At 45.9% G+C, this 18,226-nt stretch overlaps 2 protein-coding genes and 3 pseudogenes across 4 annotated transcripts; 3 read left to right on the top strand and 2 right to left on the bottom strand.

The window, feature by feature from the left end:
* Positions 1 to 453: 453 nt before the first annotated feature.
* LOC106577702 (trypsin-3-like) lies at positions 454 to 1,615 on the bottom strand (annotated as a pseudogene). The gene is made up of 4 exons (XR_014380457.1): positions 1,481 to 1,615; positions 1,098 to 1,361; positions 824 to 960; positions 454 to 694 (listed from the first exon to the last, which is right to left on the bottom strand). The product of XR_014380457.1 is annotated as a trypsin-3-like (transcript).
* Positions 1,616 to 1,800: 185 nt separating this feature from the next.
* On the bottom strand, positions 1,801 to 4,080 carry LOC123735627 (uncharacterized; annotated as a pseudogene).
* Positions 4,081 to 4,172: 92 nt separating this feature from the next.
* Positions 4,173 to 6,111, top strand: LOC106578159 (trypsin-3-like; annotated as a pseudogene). Its single transcript, XR_014382543.1, has 5 exons — positions 4,173 to 4,212; positions 4,380 to 4,536; positions 4,859 to 5,080; positions 5,220 to 5,349; positions 5,501 to 6,111. The product of XR_014382543.1 is annotated as a trypsin-3-like (transcript).
* Positions 6,112 to 6,474: 363 nt separating this feature from the next.
* On the top strand, positions 6,475 to 11,924 carry LOC106578138 (uncharacterized). Its single transcript, XM_014156764.3, has 4 exons — positions 6,475 to 7,091; positions 7,383 to 8,100; positions 8,271 to 8,696; positions 8,822 to 11,924. The coding sequence occupies exons 2-4, from the start codon at positions 7,845 to 7,847 to the stop codon at positions 9,694 to 9,696; spliced, it is 1,557 nt and encodes a 518-aa protein (XP_014012239.2). The 5' UTR covers positions 6,475 to 7,091; positions 7,383 to 7,844; the 3' UTR covers positions 9,697 to 11,924.
* Positions 11,925 to 12,094: 170 nt separating this feature from the next.
* On the top strand, positions 12,095 to 18,208 carry LOC106577710 (uncharacterized). The gene is made up of 2 exons (XM_045713025.2): positions 12,095 to 12,613; positions 13,030 to 18,208. The coding sequence occupies exons 1-2, from the start codon at positions 12,220 to 12,222 to the stop codon at positions 16,884 to 16,886; spliced, it is 4,251 nt and encodes a 1,416-aa protein (XP_045568981.1). The 5' UTR covers positions 12,095 to 12,219; the 3' UTR covers positions 16,887 to 18,208.
* Positions 18,209 to 18,226: the final 18 nt, after the last annotated feature.

The raw sequence follows: 18,226 nt of genomic DNA, 5'->3' as shown, positions 1-18,226 counted from the left end.
GATATTTGCTTGAGAATCACCGGCTGACAAAATTTCATGACCGCCACAGCCGTAGTTGCAACCAAGGACAGACAATTTTTACACACTACGCACTTCAGCACTCGGCTGTCCAGTGCTTGTGTGGTCTACCATTTCGCGGCTGAGCGGTTGTTGCTCCTAATAACAGCACAGTTGACCGGGGAAGCAGGGAAGAAATTTGACAAACTGACTTGTTGGAAAGGTGGCATCCTATGACAATGCTACCTTAAAAGTCACTGAGCTCTTCAGCAAGGCAATTCTACTGCCAATGTTTGTCTATGGAGATTGCATGGCGGTGTGCTCGATTTTATACACCTCTCAGCAATGGGTGTGGCTGAAATAGCTGAATCCACTCATTTGAATGGGTGTCCACATACTTTTGTATATATAGTGTATGTTCCTCTAGAACAGTTAGTGAAAAAATAACCGAAGGTGTTTAAAAGTAAAATATAATTTATTTTCTCATGACAGTTATTGTTATCATAGAGTTCTGTCTTAGAGAAGATGTCTCCTCCAGTCTAGATCAATTAGTTGGAGGACATGGTGCTGCTGATCCAGGATCTGTAGTTGCAGACCTTGGTGTAGACACCAGGCTTGTTCCTCTGGGCACAGCCGTAACCCCAGGACACACACCCTGCAGCTGACCATTGCACACCACGGGGCCACCGGAGTCTCCCTAATAGAGAGATGGGGAGACAGAAATGAAAGGTGAGCAGATTTGTTTCAGGGTATCAGTTTGAAGGTTGAAGGATGGTTTTTGGAAATTCTGTTAATGGATCAGTGGAAGTGCTTCAACTCTGCTTACCTGGCAAGAGTCCTTGCCTCCCTCCATGAAGCCAGCACAGAACATGTTGGAGGTGATCTGTCCAGGGTAGGCGCTGTTGCAGCTGCTGCTACTCAGGATGGGGAGATCCAAGCACCTCAGTGTGTTGGGGTAGTTGCCTAGAGACAGGCAGAAGAGGATTAGTCTCTCGATCATTCTCTCTTTGGTTCTGAGTGGTCAGTGATATAATTTATCATCAGTTTGAGAAACAATGAATACCAAAAGTCTTTGTGGGCATATTGTTAATGCTACTCACTGCTGCTGCCGGATAGGTTACCCCAGCCAGAGACCAGACAGGGGTGCCAGAGCTGGCACAGCTGGAGGGCAGAGCCACGGTGCTCACCACGGTGCTCACATAGCTGTCAGGGAGGCGGGCTTGCTCAGCTTAATCAGCATGATGTCGTTGTCCAGGTTGCGGCTGTTGTAACCGGGGTGCATGATGACCTTCACTGAGTCGATGAACTGCTCAGTGCCCTCGTTGACGACAATGTTGTGCTCACCCAGACGCACCTGGATGCGGCTGGGGAGAGAGCGAGGGGAGGGTTAATCAGATGTACTCAGACAAATACAGTTTCATGTTGAACATACTGTAGATGGCTTTGGTAAATGTTTTTGAAGAAAGTTTCATCAGTCACTTACGACTTGTAGCAGTGAGCAGCAGACACCACCCATGTGCTGGAGATCAGGGAGCCACCACAGAAGTGGTAGCCAGACTGCAGTGATGCCTGGTAGGATGCAGAGTTCTTTCTGCACTCATACCCTCCAACAATCTTGTCATCCTCATCCTCAATGGGGGCAGCGACTGAGTGGGGATGTAAAGAAAAAGGTCAAATGTACCAAACTTTTCAAGCAGTGTATAGTTATACCTTCATCCAGAGTTGTATATTTTCATGCAGTCGCCAAGATTTTGGCCCACTTATTCTTTCCTGTTGAATATACCGGTACTCACATGCCACTGCGAACAGAGCGAGAAGAATAATGACCTTCATGGTTGTCTGTTTTTGCCTCGGTACTGAGCCACTGTCAGAGCCCCCTTATAAACCCACCCTGTCCCTCCATTGGTCAGTCTCAAGGACATGCATGTATACATTTCCATTGGTACCTGTCAAACAGTAACATGTGTGTGAACGGACATATGGCTAACGAGGCTCCTCAGCTGAGGAAGTGTGCTTAACGGCATTACTTTACATCCCTATGTAAATTCCTAGAATGTTAAAATGAATAGACATTTGCCCTTTTTTTGACTCCTCATTGAAGCAATATAGAAATGTGTATTCATACGCAGTGCTTGATTTTGTGTCACATACTTTCTCCAAAATAGATTCACTATGAGGCCACAAGGGGGAGTTTCATGACCTAGCATTTGAAGTAAGCCTGGCATTTTGCAACTGGTTCGAGTATTGGTCAGAAAGGAGAGTGTCACCAAGAGTTCCTCGGCTTAATTTATCAATATAGGCTGTTTGTTACTGAGCCTGTTTCTTTGATATAAAAAAGAGCTATAAAACAAACAGTATAACACCATGGATTGTATAACAACATTAATCATATGATCTTGATATCTAATTGTTGTAATCTAATGATATGTTTTTGTTCCTTTATTGGTTTATTGACCTCAGAAATACCTATAGATGCTGTACAGTATTATAGATGGTGTTACAAATACAGCAGAATGTCACTCATTATTTGAACATTTTCGGAATGTATTTGATTGGATATAAATCCATGAAAGGCTTTCTTTTCCAATATTCAGAGACAGGAAATTATTTTTAGATTGTGACTAGAATGTATAGAAATGAAATAGAATAATGTAATACTCTATTATGCATTAGGAATTTTTCTTGGTATATGACAGGAAAAACATGGCAGACATGACAAAAATAAACATAAGGTTAATACGTTTGGTACAATGTAAACACAATAAATATAATAGATGTTTAGTCTGGACATGAACAGTAGGTACTGTTTGCTCAGTGAGATTATGATGTCATGGGGAATTGTTTCGGTCTTGCAGATGGTGTGTGACCTGTAGGTGTGTTTGCGCGCGTTTATCAAGAGCATGTACCAAGTTGAGCTACTGATCAGGTAATTTCTCGCAAATCCAGTGCCGCCGTTCACTACACCAGAGATCATTCCATTTTTTCTCTTGGTCATTGATGGTGTTAACCTCAGCACAGTCCTCAGTAGAGTCGATAGCGGCACCATTTGGCTCACCAGGAGACCAGAACCCTGTGGTCGTTAGTGTCCCATCCACCCATTTCCAAGTCCCCTTTGTCTCTCTGTCAGTCAGACCAATCCAGAAAAACATTTTAAATGTACAGATGAATTCCTGTTCCCCCCTGTCGTTTATGATCATCAGGTCTGCTCCTCTCTTTAGACAGTTCTGTCTGCTCTCATCCCAGGATTCAGTCCTGTCAGAGATGTAGTACAAACTGGAACCAAACTTCTTCAAGGCAGGTTTGATTCAGCATATTGTACCTTCTCTTTAGATCGGCCTTTTCTTTATCCATGTTTTTGTTCTGGACCTGTAGCTCGTGTCTCTGTTCAGTCAGGTTGTTGTTGCTGGTTCTATAAACTAACATATAAATATAAACTCTCCTCCAAACTGACAGTGACTCCATTATAGTAGACAAACAGGACCATGGTCCCAGCCAGTAGAAGGCACAGCAGGCCCAGACACGCTGCAGCGACTCTGGAGTGTCTCCCCATCGAGCCCTCAGAGCCGTAGTTACTTTCTCCAGGTCTACTCTTTGGTGTGGTGTCTTCTGTCTTGGTACCAGAATCATGTCCTTTCATGGTTTCTACACTGACAAATATGACCGTAGTCCACTCATCAGAATCACCACAGTCTCGTTCCTCCCTTTTAAAGCATTTTGTGCTGTCAATGATACACTCAGACATCGTCATGTTCTTTTCCTCCGTCATTCCAATTCAACTATTACATGCACTGTATTCTAATATGTCTCTGCTGCTCTGTGACTGCACTGTGCTGGGGTTAAGACCCTAGGGAACAGGAAGACATTTTTTACACCTGTGACAAAGGAAATGACAACGGAACCACCCACCATGCAATTGTTAAAAGTGTTACAAAATATACAACTAAGCTGCCACCTAAGTTGTGTGTATGAAAATAATAAGAAAAATGCAGATGCCTGTGTCACTTCAGGTGGACATAATTCTTTCCCAGGTAGGGTAATGTCTGAGCGTCAGCTATAGGCCTACTGTTCACAGAAGTGCAAATCCTTGAGAAGATCAGATAATGTGGCCGGTGGAGTGGGTATATAACAGTTAGTCTTCGTGATTGAGTCCTGTGTAGCAACCAAAAAACACAATCATGAAGTACGTTATTCTCCTGGCTCTGTTTGCCGTTGCATGTCAGTCCTTGCTTTACTCGTTGAGAGAAATTGTTTAAGTTCGCATTGGTGTCCATCCTGTGATAATACTCAGTGAATAGTGAATATTTACTGAACACAGGCACTGTTATGTTTTCAAGTGTTGTATTTCCATGCAATTTCACAGATTCTTCCTGTCTGTATTTCAGTCGCTGTCCTCATTGAGGATGACAAGATTGTTGGAGGGTATGAGTGCAGAAAGAACTTTGCATCCTACCAGGCATCACTGCAGTCTGGCTACCACTTCTGTGGTGGCTCCCTGATCTCCAGCACATGGGTGGTGTCTGCTGCTCACTGCTACATGTCGTAAGTGACTGATGAAACTGTTTTCAAAAACATTTACAGTTTGACATTAAACCTTTTTTGTACATCTGATTAACCCTCTTTCCCCAGCCACATTCAGGTGTGTCTAGGTGACCACACAACATTGTCGTCAACGAGGGCACTGAGCAGTTCAACTCAGGGCAGTGGCGGTTCTAGACCATTTCAACTGGGGGGGGCCAAGCTGGGGCCAGTTGTATTGTTGGAGGGGCCAGTTACATTAGACGTTGCCACTGTCTAACAACCGATGTAAAAAAAGAACGATAGCAAAGATTTATATAAAAATTATTTCATACTCCACATTTAGGGGGTCCAAAATTGTTGTCACAGGGGCAGCCCCCCCCGCCAGAACCGCTAGTGACTCAGTGAAGGTCATCATGCACCCAAGTTACAATAGCCGCAACCTGGACAACGACGTCAAGCTGAGCAAGCCCGCCTCCCTGAACAGCTACATGTGCACAATGGTCATGCCCTGCAGCTGTGCCAGCTCTGGCACCCGCTGGCTGGGGCAACCTACCCAGCAGAGGCTGTGAGTAGCATCAACAATATGCTCACAAATACTTTTAGTATTCGTTGTTTATCAAACTGATTCCAAATGATATCACTGACTACTCAGAACCAAAGGGAGAATGTTTGATATACTAATCCTGTTTTGCTTCTCTCTCTAGCCTTCTACCCCGACCAACTGTTCTGCCTGGATCTCCCCATCCTGAGCAGCGGCAATAGCACCTACCCTGGACAGACCACCTCCACATGTTCTGCGCTGGCTTCATGGAGGGAGGCAAGGACTCTTGCCAGGTAACCTGAGTTGAATTCATACTACACCTTTCTACTGTTGTCCTTTTCATTTGATTTGTTAAAAGCTCTCATCTGTTGTGATTAACCAGCTTCAAACCAATATTGAAAGAATCACCTCTAACCACCTTTCACTTGCCCCTCCTTCTTTCAGGGAGACCGTGGTGGGCAATGGGCAGCTGCAGGGTGCTGTGTCCTGGGGTTACAGTTGTGCCCAGACTAAGATCTGCAACTCCTGGATCAGCAGCACCATGTCCTACAACTAATTGATTTAGACTGGAAGAGACATTCTCTAAGACAGAAACCCATGATAACTGGTATGAGAAAATAAAAACACCATATTTTGACATTCATTCTTTAAAGTGTATTACTATGAGTGCAATATGTGCTTTTAGGAAGGTATGAAACAGGTATCTGGCTAGTGCTTATTATGTCTAACTTGTAAAGCAAGAGTTGCAGACAACTGCTCAATCTGTTAGCTGGTGAGCCATTTCCTGGAAACTTAATGACATGAGAATGAACAACTGTCAGTGGAAATTTGATGACACATGAACTAGCAACTGCAATAGACATGAGTAGAACATGCTTTGGTTTCTCTTCATAGGTTAATTCATGGAATTTACACAAATGTAGTCTTTCAGCTGTACAGAAAACATTTTAAATGTAGAATGTTGACAATATGCACACAATTAACCTAAATGTGGAGCATTCCAATTGTGTAGCTATTCAGCTAAGACAGATAATGAATAAAGGTTTGTGTTCGTTTGTCTGCTGACTTAAATTGGTGAACTTCAAATGGCAAATGCCTCTTCGATGAGGTTTAACGGCAGCTGGCATCCAATAAATGTTGCATTACCACCACCAACTAGACTGGAGTACAACTCCCTTATACTTCGCTTGAGAAAAATAAGTAAATACCCTACCATCTAACACTACACTCATAACACCACCATACTCCACTATTTAAATCTATTTAGTCCTACCTCAGGCCAACAACCTGAAAGGATGGGACACCACCACTTAACACACCCTGTAACTCTGATGTCAAGTCTCACACACCCAAATACCTCTCTGCAGCTGTCACCACAACTTTCTGCGACTTATGTTCCATCCCTGCAGGACAGTTGATAACCGTTGCTATAAAAGCTAAAAAGCCAATCTTACTGAAACATATACCACTTGTTGGCCTCTCTCTGTACTGGTACATATCTACTACTCACACCACTCGTCTCAGGATCCCTCCCCCTTGACCCATTTTCCTCTACTTTCTTCACTGCCTCAGCATATGACAACTTCTGCACTACTCTAACCCTGGAAAGCACAACCTGCCTCTCTCACACGGGACATTTCTGATCCCCAGCCCCATGGGCACCCCTACAATTAACACATTCCACTACTTTCCCCAATGCTACACCTTCCTTTGTCTCATGCCCTTCTGCACACTTCTCACACCTACAAACCTTCCTCCTACACAATGCTCACACATGGCCTCCTCCGTATTCAAAGTATACTTCTCCTTATGCTAATACTGCCCTTCTCCTGACATACATCTTGCTCTTGCCTTATAGGCAAATGCTTTCCACATTCATATTCCTTTATCTAACACTTGAAACATGTGACAGTGGAATGGTGACGTAAATATTCAGCGACGCTCTACGGTTTGTGTACAATTTCAAGCTTAACGGTTGGGTTACGTTTAGGACAACTGCATCAAATGTGTCTTTGTTTTGTCTTATAATCGTGAGGTGAGTAAAATAAGATTTTATCCCACTAAGTGTATTGACATTTTCGAGATTAAAGCTAGCTAACTTGAAGCGAAGTGCCCTGCATTGCTATATCAGCATCACCAGTAATATATGCGGAATGCGCAACCATTGCGGATGTGGTGCAGAAAGAATGCGCATTGCTGCGACAAACGCAATTATAAAGGTGTTAGACATCGTCATCATCAAGTTGAAACCTATATTGTAAATTATTTGATATTTGTAATTTATGTAACAATTTGGTAACATGTATTATATTTCTCTCTTTTGTAGAATTCCCTCGATCCTCTATTTACTCAAGTCTATCTGCACATCTCTGTTGATGGATACTGGCATAGTTGTTTTTGCACTAACATAAAGGAATTTTAAATGATAGTTTTCAGAGAGAGTACATGTCTCTCTTGGCCAGCTTTTACAGTTGATGAACGCCTGCTCCAGGACTTTAGCTGTAGGCTACCTGGTATGAATGAATAATATATTATGTAAACGAATGCACATTACAGTGAATGTTGATCTCAGTATGTCCCTGCACAAGATGGTCTCCTAGCGCCCCTATTTTTTTATGTGCCACTTAGTTGTAGCCTGTGAACATATGCCTTATGCTGCCCCAACTGAAAGATTAGTTAGTTGTCAGGCAGATATTGCTCGTCCCCAACAATGGTGTGGTACGGCCAGCCATCTGTCGCTGTGTGAATGGAACTGTCAGTTGGTCCGTCTGTAAACCAGGCCTGACTCATGACTGAGTACTACGAGGAGGGGGGCCTGCTGTACGAGCACTCACCTCCCATGCACATCAAAGTGGAGTCTCCGGAGGGACCCTTCGGAGGGGGCGTCTCAGAGGACGGCTTTCCCAGGGAGGATGAGGACTCGGAAGGCAGCTGCGACCAAAGCAGTGGGCTGCCTGGTGGACTCCCCTTCAACGTGGTGGTGGTGCATCCTAACATCATGACCCCTGGCATGTCCTCAGATGACCTCCTATCCATGGAACAGCGTAAGCTTTAACCAGCTTTTAGCTATTAAACGCATGTCTACTGTTCAATATTGATGCTTACAGTGGTGCTCTGTACTGTTATGATAAATATGTTTTGACTATTACATTTCTGTGTTTCACCTCATATGACACATAGTAAACACCTATAGATCAACTCTGTCTTTCTGTAGACAGAGGTATGTCCTCTGTGTTGGCAGCAGGGGGTGCAGGCAAGAGGAAGAGTCGTTTTAGCGGTGCAGAGCTGGAGGTGCTGGTTTCTGAGGTGACGCGGTGTGAGGGAGAGCTTTTTGGTCCTGCTGGGAGGCTCCGGCGCAGGGAGAGAGAGAGGATCTGGGCAGGGATCCTGGAGCGGGTCAACGCTGTGTCCAGAGTCCCTCGCACCCTCCGCGAGGTCAAGAAGCGCTGGGACGACCTGAAGAGACGCAATGGAGGCAGACTGGCAGACGCTAGGCACCGAACTTGTTACCTGCCATCTAATAGAGGGGCTTCCATGCTGGAAAGGTCAGCTCAGGCAAGCCCCAGGCTTCACCAGGCCAGACAGAAGCAAAGCACCAGAGGGAAGGCCAGTTTCACGTGCTTCACTGATACAGAACCAGGTAAATCTGAACACTAACAATGAGGTAAAGCTTTAGATTCAAGCCTTGTAGGAACATTCAGATAATGCATATAAAAATATTTTTTTTAACCACTGCTTTCTACTATATCTTCTTGTTTACTGCAGTGGGTGGAGGTGAAGGGTCGGAGAGGGATGGCTTTGAGAAGGATGAGGATAGTGGTGAGCGGGAAGGGGAGGTGGGAGAGGCGGAATGCGAGGGGGCAGAGAGCAGTATGGAGGAAAAGCTGGGTTTAGGACTGGGAATAGGGCCTCCCCCTAACTCGGAACGCTGGCTGCCTCCATCTCCCCTCTACAGCGCCCCTTTCCTCAATGGGACCCCTCAGCCTAGTCCCCAGCCCTCACTAGGGGCCCAGCAGGGACCCCTGGAGGCCCCTCCTCGCGGCTCATGGCTGGAGGACGAGCTCCGCGGCATGGGGGAGGCAGCTCTGCAGCTGGGGGATCGGGTGGAGCAGAGTCTTCGGGAGTTTGGGGAGGGATTCAGACGTGAAATGAGAACATTAGTGGCCTCTCAAGAGGCACTGGCAACCAGCCTACAGCAAAACAATGTTCTCCTGCAAAGGCTGCTGGGAGTCCTAGAGGCACAGCAGCAGCAGCAACAACAACAACAACCACCACAGCAGCAGCCACATCAGTCCCAAAAACAACAGCCACAACAGTCAATAACGCAGCAACCACAACAGTTACAGCAGCAGCAACCACAGCCTCAACAACCGATTCAGCCGCAACAACAGATACAACCACAACAGCAACAACTGTTACTACAGCAACCCCAACTGGTGCAGCAACAACCGCTACCACAGCAACCGCAACACCCCCAGAGTCCAAGTAATCAACCAACTTTAGCAGTTGCCCCTGTACCACCACCCCCAGATATTCTTGATGGTACCACCCGTCCAGATCCACCCGCAGTCATTAATGGAATCGTCCAACGGCCAAGGCGGGGGAGAATTGTTGATCATAGACGAAGAAGAAGGCGTTAGATAAAGAGATGTAAATAAGCTTTGATGTACTTTATTTATTTTCTCTTATACAATCTAATTTGAAATAATTGTGTCCCTCCAATTTCAACCAAAGTTGAAAAAGTTGTTTCATGAGTACATTTGTTATGTAAAGTATTCAGACCCCTTGACTTTTTCCACATTTTGTTACGTTACAGCCTTATTCTAAAATTGATTAAATTAATGTTTTTCCTCATCAATCTACACATAATACACCATAATGACAAAGCGAAAACAGGTTTTAAGAAATGTTTATAAGTATTTAGACCCTTTGCTATGAGACTTGAAATTGAGATCAGGTGCATCCTTTTTCCATTGATCATCCTTGATGTTTCTACAACTTGGAGTCCACTGTGGTAAATTAAGGTCCCATAGTTGACAGTGCATGTCAGAGCAAAAACCAAGCCATGAGGTCGAAGGAATTGTCTGTAGAGCTCCGAGACAGCATTGAAGGTCCCCAAGAACACAGAGGCCTCCATCATTTTTAAATGGAAGAAGTTTGGAACAACCAAAATCTTCCGAGAGCTGGCCTCCCGGCCAAACTGAGCAATTGGAGAAGGGCCTTGGTCAGGGAGGTGACCAAGAACCCGATGGTCACTCTGATAGAGTTCCTCTGTGGAGATGGGAGATTCTTCCAGAAGGACAACCATCTCTGCAGCACTCCACCAATCAGGCCTTTATGGTAGAGTGGCCAGACAGAAGCCACTCCTCAGTAAAAGGCACATGACAGCCTGCTTGGAGTTTGCCAAAAGGCACCTAAAGACTCATCAGATTCTCTGATCTGATGAAACCAAGGTTGAACTCATTGGCCTGAATGCCAAGCGTCACGTCTTGAGGAAACCTGGCATCATCCCTACGGTGAAGCATGGTGGTGGCAGCATCATGCTGTGGGGATGTTTTTCAGCGGCAGGGACTGGGAGCCTAGTCAGGATTGAGGGAAAAATGAACAGAGCAAAGTACAGAGAGATCCTTGAGTGCTCCAGAGCACTCAGGACCTCAGATTGGGGTGAAGGTTCACCTTCCAAAAGGACAATAACCCTAAGCACTCAGCCAAAACAACGCAGGAGTGGCTTCGGGACAAGTCTGTGAATGTCCTTGAGTGGCCCAGCCAGAGCCCGGACTTGAACCTGATCGAACATCTCTGGAGAGACCGGAAAATAGCTGTGCAGTGACACTCCCTATCCAATGGGAGAGGCTCCCCAAATATAGGTGTGCCAGGCTTGTCACGTCATACCCAAGAAGACTCGAGGCTGTAATCGCTGCCAAAGGTGTTTCAACAAAGTATGTAGGGTGTGCTCTGTACTGAGTAAAGGGTCTAAATACTTATGGAAGTGTGATATTGTTTTATTTTTTTTACATTTGCAAACATTTCTAAAAACCTTGCTTTGTCATTATGGGGTAGCGTGTGTAGATTGATGGAAGAAAAAAACAATTTAATTCATTTTAGAATAAGGCTTTAACGTAACAAAATGAGCAAAATTTCAAGGGGTCTGAATACTTTCCGAATGCACCGTATATATATTATTTAAACTAAACACAGTAGGCTAATTGAAGGTTCAGCCCTGATCTATATATATTAGCATAATGTATTGGTTGGAAGTTGCTGCAATAGAACCAAGAAATGTCAGCGATTTCTGTTTTGTCCAAATCTTGTAGATAGACAATAAGCATTACATTAACATAAAGCACATTGGAGTCTGCAGCAATCTATCATTAGAGCATATTAGTAAATGACCATTGAAATGTAACATACCAATGCATATATACATGTTCTGATTGCTCTGATACATATTAAACATGCATTGTATGATAGGCTGGACATACACATGCAAATCTTAGAAAAAAGTATTATACAATGTGTATTTAACATGTAATGATAAATAATTTTATAATTGGGCTATAATGTTTAAGATATGGAAATGTTTCCCTACATAGCTCTTAAATTAAAATCTGCGTCAGTATGTATTTTGCTTCAGATTTTCTTTCTGTTTTTCGTTATCAATTAATTAAGCATTATCTACAAGTATGATGTATGTTATCTTGCATGCAGTGTCTGATGTGTAAACAAAATGCAAGGAATCTGTAAAAAAAATAAGCATTTGTGTACCTTTTTGCACAATTTATATACTAAATATAGTTGAAGGGTCTGACTCTGTTCTGAGACATGTATTGAGTAAAGATTAATAAAGGCAACCCTGAACTATATCTCATCACAGCTCTTCAATAGCTCTTTATTCAGACAAGTGCTGCTGGTGCAACATTTTGAGTGAATGCCCATTGATAAATGTAAAATGCATTGCTTTCGCTTCAATACTCATAACAATCTTTAGTGGATAAACATAACATCACCTGCAGAATGCAGGGCAGGCAAAGACCTTTCACTTCACACCATCACACTCTAGCGGCCAGTAACATAATATACAATTCGATTCGCCTTCTGCTTTCACGTTGAGGAAGAGGGGGGCATAGAGAACCATCTTTGGAGGAGTGCTGCATGGGTAAAACATGGCTGCTGTGAATTCATCAGAGAGACGCCAGGGCGACCCCAACGATGAGCTGGGGGACCCGGGGGATGTAGCACATAAATGCGAATCATTTGAGTATAAATCGACAGACCCCGATAACACTTTTGCTGTTGAAGAAGACAGAATTCCCAAGGACTCCAATGAAAATAGAGAATCTAGTATTGTTACCGATGGGCTTGCTAGCCAGATTGAAGGTAGCATTGCGCTTCGAGCTAATGATAGATCAGAGATAGGTAATGAGTTAGTAGATTTAACGTCTTCTGAAGAAAATACCCACAACACCGATGTTTCCTACAACAAGCAGCGGCATTTCGATTGGTCTGAGACGGAGGACGAGGAAGACCGCACGGATGCAAAAGAGAATGGAAACGACGGTAAGTTTGTTTGCTAGCTATCGAAGCTCACCGTCTATCTATTTTGGAAAACAGTCGTGTGCAAAAACAGACTGAAATGTACGGGGTATCCCTGGAAACATGCAGGATGCAGCATTGACTGTAAATGTGCTCCTGCTCACTTTAATTGCCAAGATGCTAGCTAGTTGTCTCATGCACTTAATGAGCTAGCTTTGTTATTGGCCAACCGTTTATCCAATAGAATATTGATCATGCAGGTGACTCAAAATAGTACACTAATCGTACCCTTTGATGTCATAAATGCCTTTTCATAATATGTTTGTGGAGATTGATTTGTGTAATAGGCCTGTTTTCATATTTAGTCTCAAAACGTTTGTATTCACGCTTACCCATGAACGCTTCACAATGACAATGTTGTATTTCTTTTGTATTTACAGTTCGTAATGGTGATATGGGGATGACTGAGGTGCAGCAGGATAAGATTACTGAAGATATCTCAGATGCAGAGGATGTGGAAAAGGAAAAATCACGTTCTGACGAGGAGATAGATGTATCCAAAGACACAGGTGAAGAACAAGACTGTAATGGAGGAGAGGAGGAGGAGGAAGAGGAAGGAGGAGAAGAGGAGCGAACAGTGAAACGGAGGAAATGTAGTCTGGAGTGCAAAGACTGTGGGAAGAGGTTCACCCGTCGGGAGACATTCAACCTCCATCGTCACTTCCACGCTCACCAGGATGAACTGGCCTCACTCACCTGTAAGGAGTGTGGCCTTACCTTCCATCACCGCAGCAGCCTCATCAAGCACCGCAGTGAGCACCAACAGAAGGTTGAACAGCCTGTGGAGCGGAAGAGGAGAAGGAGCCCACAGGGAGTCTACAAGGAGGAGAGGCCAGGCTTCCAGTGTGACCACTGTGAAGAGACTTTCCCAACACTGAGCAAACTGAGGCTCCACACCTGCAACTGTGCCCCGGATAAGGCGTACCGCTGCCCCCTGTGCCGCAAAGAGTTCCGCATGAAGATCTCCATCACCAGCCACATGCAGAGCCACTCCCTGAGAACCCACCACTTCCGCTGCCAGGAGTGCCACAAGAGCTTCTCTGACATATTTTCTCTGCGTGACCACCAGGGCTCCCATGCCTCCCTCAAGCCCTACGCGTGCCCCGAGTGTGGCATGGTGTTCAGGCACCGCTCTGTCATGGAGGACCACCGTCGTAAGCACACAGAGGACACACAAGGCCCCCACCGGTGCAACATCTGTGGGAAGCACTTCAAGTATTCCAGCCTCCTGCAACAGCACCAATACCTTCACACAGGCCAGAAACCCTTCCGCTGCCCAGACTGTGGCAAAACGTTTGCCTTAGCCCAGAACATGAAGGCGCACTGCCGCCAGCATAGACGGCACCCTCACGCCTGCTCTATTTGCCCCCTCACTTTCCCCGACCAGGGCAGTCTGCAGGCTCACGTGTCATGCCACGAGACAGTCGGGGGACTAGACAAGGAGAACACAAACCACGGGGTAGAGCCAAAACGGATATTCACCTGTCCCCTCTGTCCTCAGAACTTTCCTTCACCAGCTGACCTGAGGGCTCACATGCTGATCCATGAAGCAGAGCATGAGAGGATGGAGAACGGGGCGTGTAAAGACTGGGAAACAAACCGTTACACCTGTCCCCACTGTCCTGCCACCTACTCTGACCAGTCTAATATGATGGCCCACCTGACAACTCACACGTCTGCCCGGGTCAGTGTAGAGAGGCAGGGTAATGGACTTGAAGTAGGGAGATCTGCTCCACCTAACACTGCCAACGTTCCAGGGAGGTGGCATAGGGAGGAGATGAGTAGTAAGCCTTTAAAGTGTCCAGACTGTGGCAAGTCGTTCCGTCACCGCTCTGTGTTAACGCTGCACATGCGTATTCATTCCAAGGACAAGCCTTACCAGTGCAGGGTGTGCAACAAGTCCTTCAGATTCAACAGCTACCTGCAGCAGCACATGATCATTCACACCGGGGAGAAACCATACAAGTGCCCAGACTGCAGCAAGGACTTTGCTTTCCTGCAGAACATGAGAACCCATCAGAGGCTGCACACCCAGAAACCGTTCCGCTGCACAAAGTGCCGTAAGGGATACAGCGACGAGAATCAGCTTCAGCGCCATTTGCTGTCACACAACGGCGAAAAGCCCCACAAGTGCCACCTCTGTGAAAAGAGCTTTGGGCTGGCCTACCTGCTGCGGGACCATCTGAACACCCACACAGGCGAGAGGCCCCATCGCTGTCAGGAGTGCCACAAGACATTCCCCTGGCTCGGCAGCCTGCTGGTGCATCAGAAAATCCACGCTCGAAAGCGCCAGGGGTCGAGTCAGCCTTATTCTTTTCCAATGGCCATGAGGATAAGAGGCAGGGGTAGCAGGGGCCGGAGCGGAGGCAGGCTGGCATCAGGCTGGCCCAGGTGGGGTGGAATGGGGCAATCAGGTATGGACACGCCCCAACAAACACCTCCATATCAAGTCCCAATGTCAAGGAGTCCTGAGTGGCAGAGGAGGCCGGCCCAGCCACAGCCACCCATGTTTTCATCCCAGATGGATATGCAGCAGCCAGGGGAGACGTCTGCGAGAAGGCCTCCACCAGTCCACCAACAGTGGCGGGTGGAAGGCGGAGAACTGAGGCCTGTCCCACTGCCAAACCAGTCTCAACCGTCTCAGGATCCTGAAAGACAACCAGCGCATGTTCAACAGCAGCCATCTCCACAAACACAGACACAGCAGGTACCACAGTCTCCACTGATACAACAACAAGTACAGCTACAGCCACATCTACATCCGCAGCTGCGCCAACAGCAGGTTCAGCATCATCTACAGTCTCCGCTGATCCAACAGCAATTACAGTGGCAGCAACCAGGTGGACAGCTCCAGCCACAGCTAGTACCACAACAGCAGTGGCAGCCTGACAGACAGTTGCTCCAGCTCCAGCAAAAGCTGCCCTGGTTACCAGATGCTCAGTCCCGGCCCACCCCACCACAGCAACCCCAGCAGTGGCACTCAGACGGCCTGCCTCGGCCACCCCCACAGCAGAGGAGTTCAGGCAGGGCAGAGGCACCTACAACGTCACAGCCTGGCCTTAGTACATCTCAGAGCCTAGAACCCCCTCCTCCAGGAGAAAGTGGAGGGACCATGCCCTTGGGTAACAAAACACCCCCAGTGGCCGGGCCACAGAACCCCAGCCCATTAGCTGTGAGTGAGCAGGAGCAACACAGGCAACAGCCGAAGCCCATGAGCTGGGGTAACACAGCCACTACACCATCAGTCCCCACAATGAGCTCTGTTCAGCTTGACTTCCCTGGGTCCCCCATTTACATGGATGGGGCTGCTTTGTGGGGTGGACTGAGGACCTCTCCAGCAGTGCCACCATCCCAGAGCACATCAAACAAACTGGGCCAAGAGCTTAAGCTGCCAAGATGGTCGAGCGTCTCAGTGCCAATGCAGAAAGCTGTTAATGAATCATCCACACCTCCTAGAAAAGAGGACACTAGAGTTTGGGACTTTAATGCACCTCTGGTAATGTCCCCAACTGTTAGTTCATCAGAGAAAGCTGGAAGTGGGCGTGAGCAGCAGAAACAGTGGTCTCCAGCTCTACTCAGTACATCCTCCTCAGCTCAGATGGGCCACAGCTCTGTCATGTCAATTTCAAGCTCTCCATCTCATGGGATTGGAGGTAGTCCCTGGGATTTCAAAGGATCCCCCTCAAACAAATCAGGCCTTAGCCAGGAGTTAGAGCAGCAGCAGCAAAAACATCTATCTTCCAGCTGGACCAATGTACCCACATCCACCCAGAATGTTCCCATCTCCATTCAATATGACCCACAACGTTTCACTCACGGGGTGGGACCCACTGTGTGGGGTTTCCAAACCACTCCAGCTGGCCCGCAGCAGCAGCCAATGGTAACAGGCACTCAAATCATCATAAATCAGACCTCTCCTTTCTTCTCTCCTCTCCCTCCGCTCCCTCCTCTTAGTTTGCCTGGCTCACACCCTCTTCACTCTGTAGCAGTCGGCTCTCTACCAAGGCCTCCACACCCAAACATTTTCTTCACGCCACAGGCGGTCATGAGTGAGAGGCCACACATGACACAGACCCTGTCGCTACCTCAGCTAGCCCCACGGCCTGTTCCTCACAAACTGGGCCGTTTGCCTTATGTCCCAGACCGCCTTCTCCAGTGCATGATCTGTGGGTGCTCTCTACCCCGGGAGTTGGACTTGCAAATGCACTACATGCAGCATGCACAGGGAGAGATTTGACACTGGCAAAGAGTGCATCTACCACTCTGTTTTTCCAAATGTTTTTAATGTACATTTATTGTATAACTATAGCAATTTAGCTGTGTTTTGTGTCCGTTTTGGACATTGTCTATGTTGTTGATCTCTCACTTTATAAGAAAGGGTCAGATACTCTCAAAACGTGTATAGTTTGTTAACTTGATCAAGCACGGTTGTCAGTTTTCTGTGTTCACAGCTTTGCCTTGAACTGCAAAGAACTTAGAAATATGACTGTGTAATGGATTTCTTGGCCAGTACCATCATATTTATGGTGTTGTAAACATACCAAGGATTTACACTCGGTGGCCAGTTTATTAGGTACACCACCCCGTTCACAAAAAAAAGTTGGTTACAGTATCTCATAAATGGCAGACCTCCTGGGTTTTTCACACACGACAGTGTCTTGGGTTTACTGAGAATGGTGCGAAAAACAAACAGTGGTACTACATTTACATTTACGTCATTTAGCAGACGCTCTAGATGGGTGTACCTTAAACTGGCCACTGAGTATGTCAACTTATGGATCTTCGTTAGTTTTTCTTTCTGTGTACACTCCTGTCTTTGTTACACCATTTAAGTTTATTCCTCGGACAAGTGGATTTCACCTGTGTTGCACTGTATATTTGTGCCTTTATTGTTTCAAAACACTGCATGTTCTTTCTGCTCTCTCTTAATGTTGTAGTGGGTGTTATTCAAGTTGTCAGGTCTCTGAATAATGAGTCATTTGTATGAGTCATTTCTTATTCTGTCTTCATTTGGGTGAACATGTATCTTGTTTTGGTGCTAGACTTATGAAATTAGGGTTATTGGGAGGAGCACACATTTTATCCAAACAATGTGGCATGGATTAGTATACAAATTAATTTATTGCATTAAAATGAATAACTAATAACTAACTTTACCTGTTGGGTTTGTGATATTGTATCAACAACATGACAATGTTGCCAGAAGATACGCTTGTTTACACTGACCTGCACTGGGGTCGGAAAGCAATCATGGTTACATTAAGACGCTGTGGAGCAGACGTGAGATATGGGTCGGAAAACGTACATCAATCCGAGGATGGGATATGCCAAATGTTACCTTTATCCATATTGTACATATCTTGCACCGGCTCCACAGTGTCTTAATGTAACCATGTTTGCGTTCAGACACCAGTACAGCTCAGTGTAAATCAACGTAATGGTAGGGTCGTTATCTTCTGGCAAAACATAATGTAACATATTTGACGTTTTACTACATCTGTGCATTAGCAGTAGTTTTAAATATGTAAATACCTGGTAATAAAAATAATTGGGAAAGAATGCCATATTGTCGTCTGT

The sequence above is a fragment of the Salmo salar genome, chromosome 02, assembly GCF_965601325.2.
Source record: "Salmo salar chromosome 02, fSalSal1, whole genome shotgun sequence".
In the NCBI taxonomy this organism is placed as follows: domain Eukaryota; kingdom Metazoa; phylum Chordata; class Actinopteri; order Salmoniformes; family Salmonidae; genus Salmo; species Salmo salar.
The sequence above is the reverse complement of the archived record's forward strand: the minus strand, read 5'-3'. Positions and strand labels throughout refer to the sequence as shown.

Excerpts from the sequence above, each read along its gene's own strand:
- LOC106578138 (XM_014156764.3), top strand. The coding sequence starts at position 7,845 with ATGACTGAGTACTACGAGGAGGGGGGCCTGCTGTACGAGCACTCACCT. Across the intron at positions 8,101-8,270 it reads CCTCCTATCCATGGAACAGC|ACAGAGGTATGTCCTCTGTG; the intron begins GTAAGCTTTAAC and ends GTCTTTCTGTAG. Across the intron at positions 8,697-8,821 it reads CTTCACTGATACAGAACCAG|TGGGTGGAGGTGAAGGGTCG; the intron begins GTAAATCTGAAC and ends TGTTTACTGCAG.
- LOC106577710 (XM_045713025.2), top strand. The coding sequence starts at position 12,220 with ATGGCTGCTGTGAATTCATCAGAGAGACGCCAGGGCGACCCCAACGAT. Across the intron at positions 12,614-13,029 it reads AAAAGAGAATGGAAACGACG|TTCGTAATGGTGATATGGGG; the intron begins GTAAGTTTGTTT and ends TTGTATTTACAG.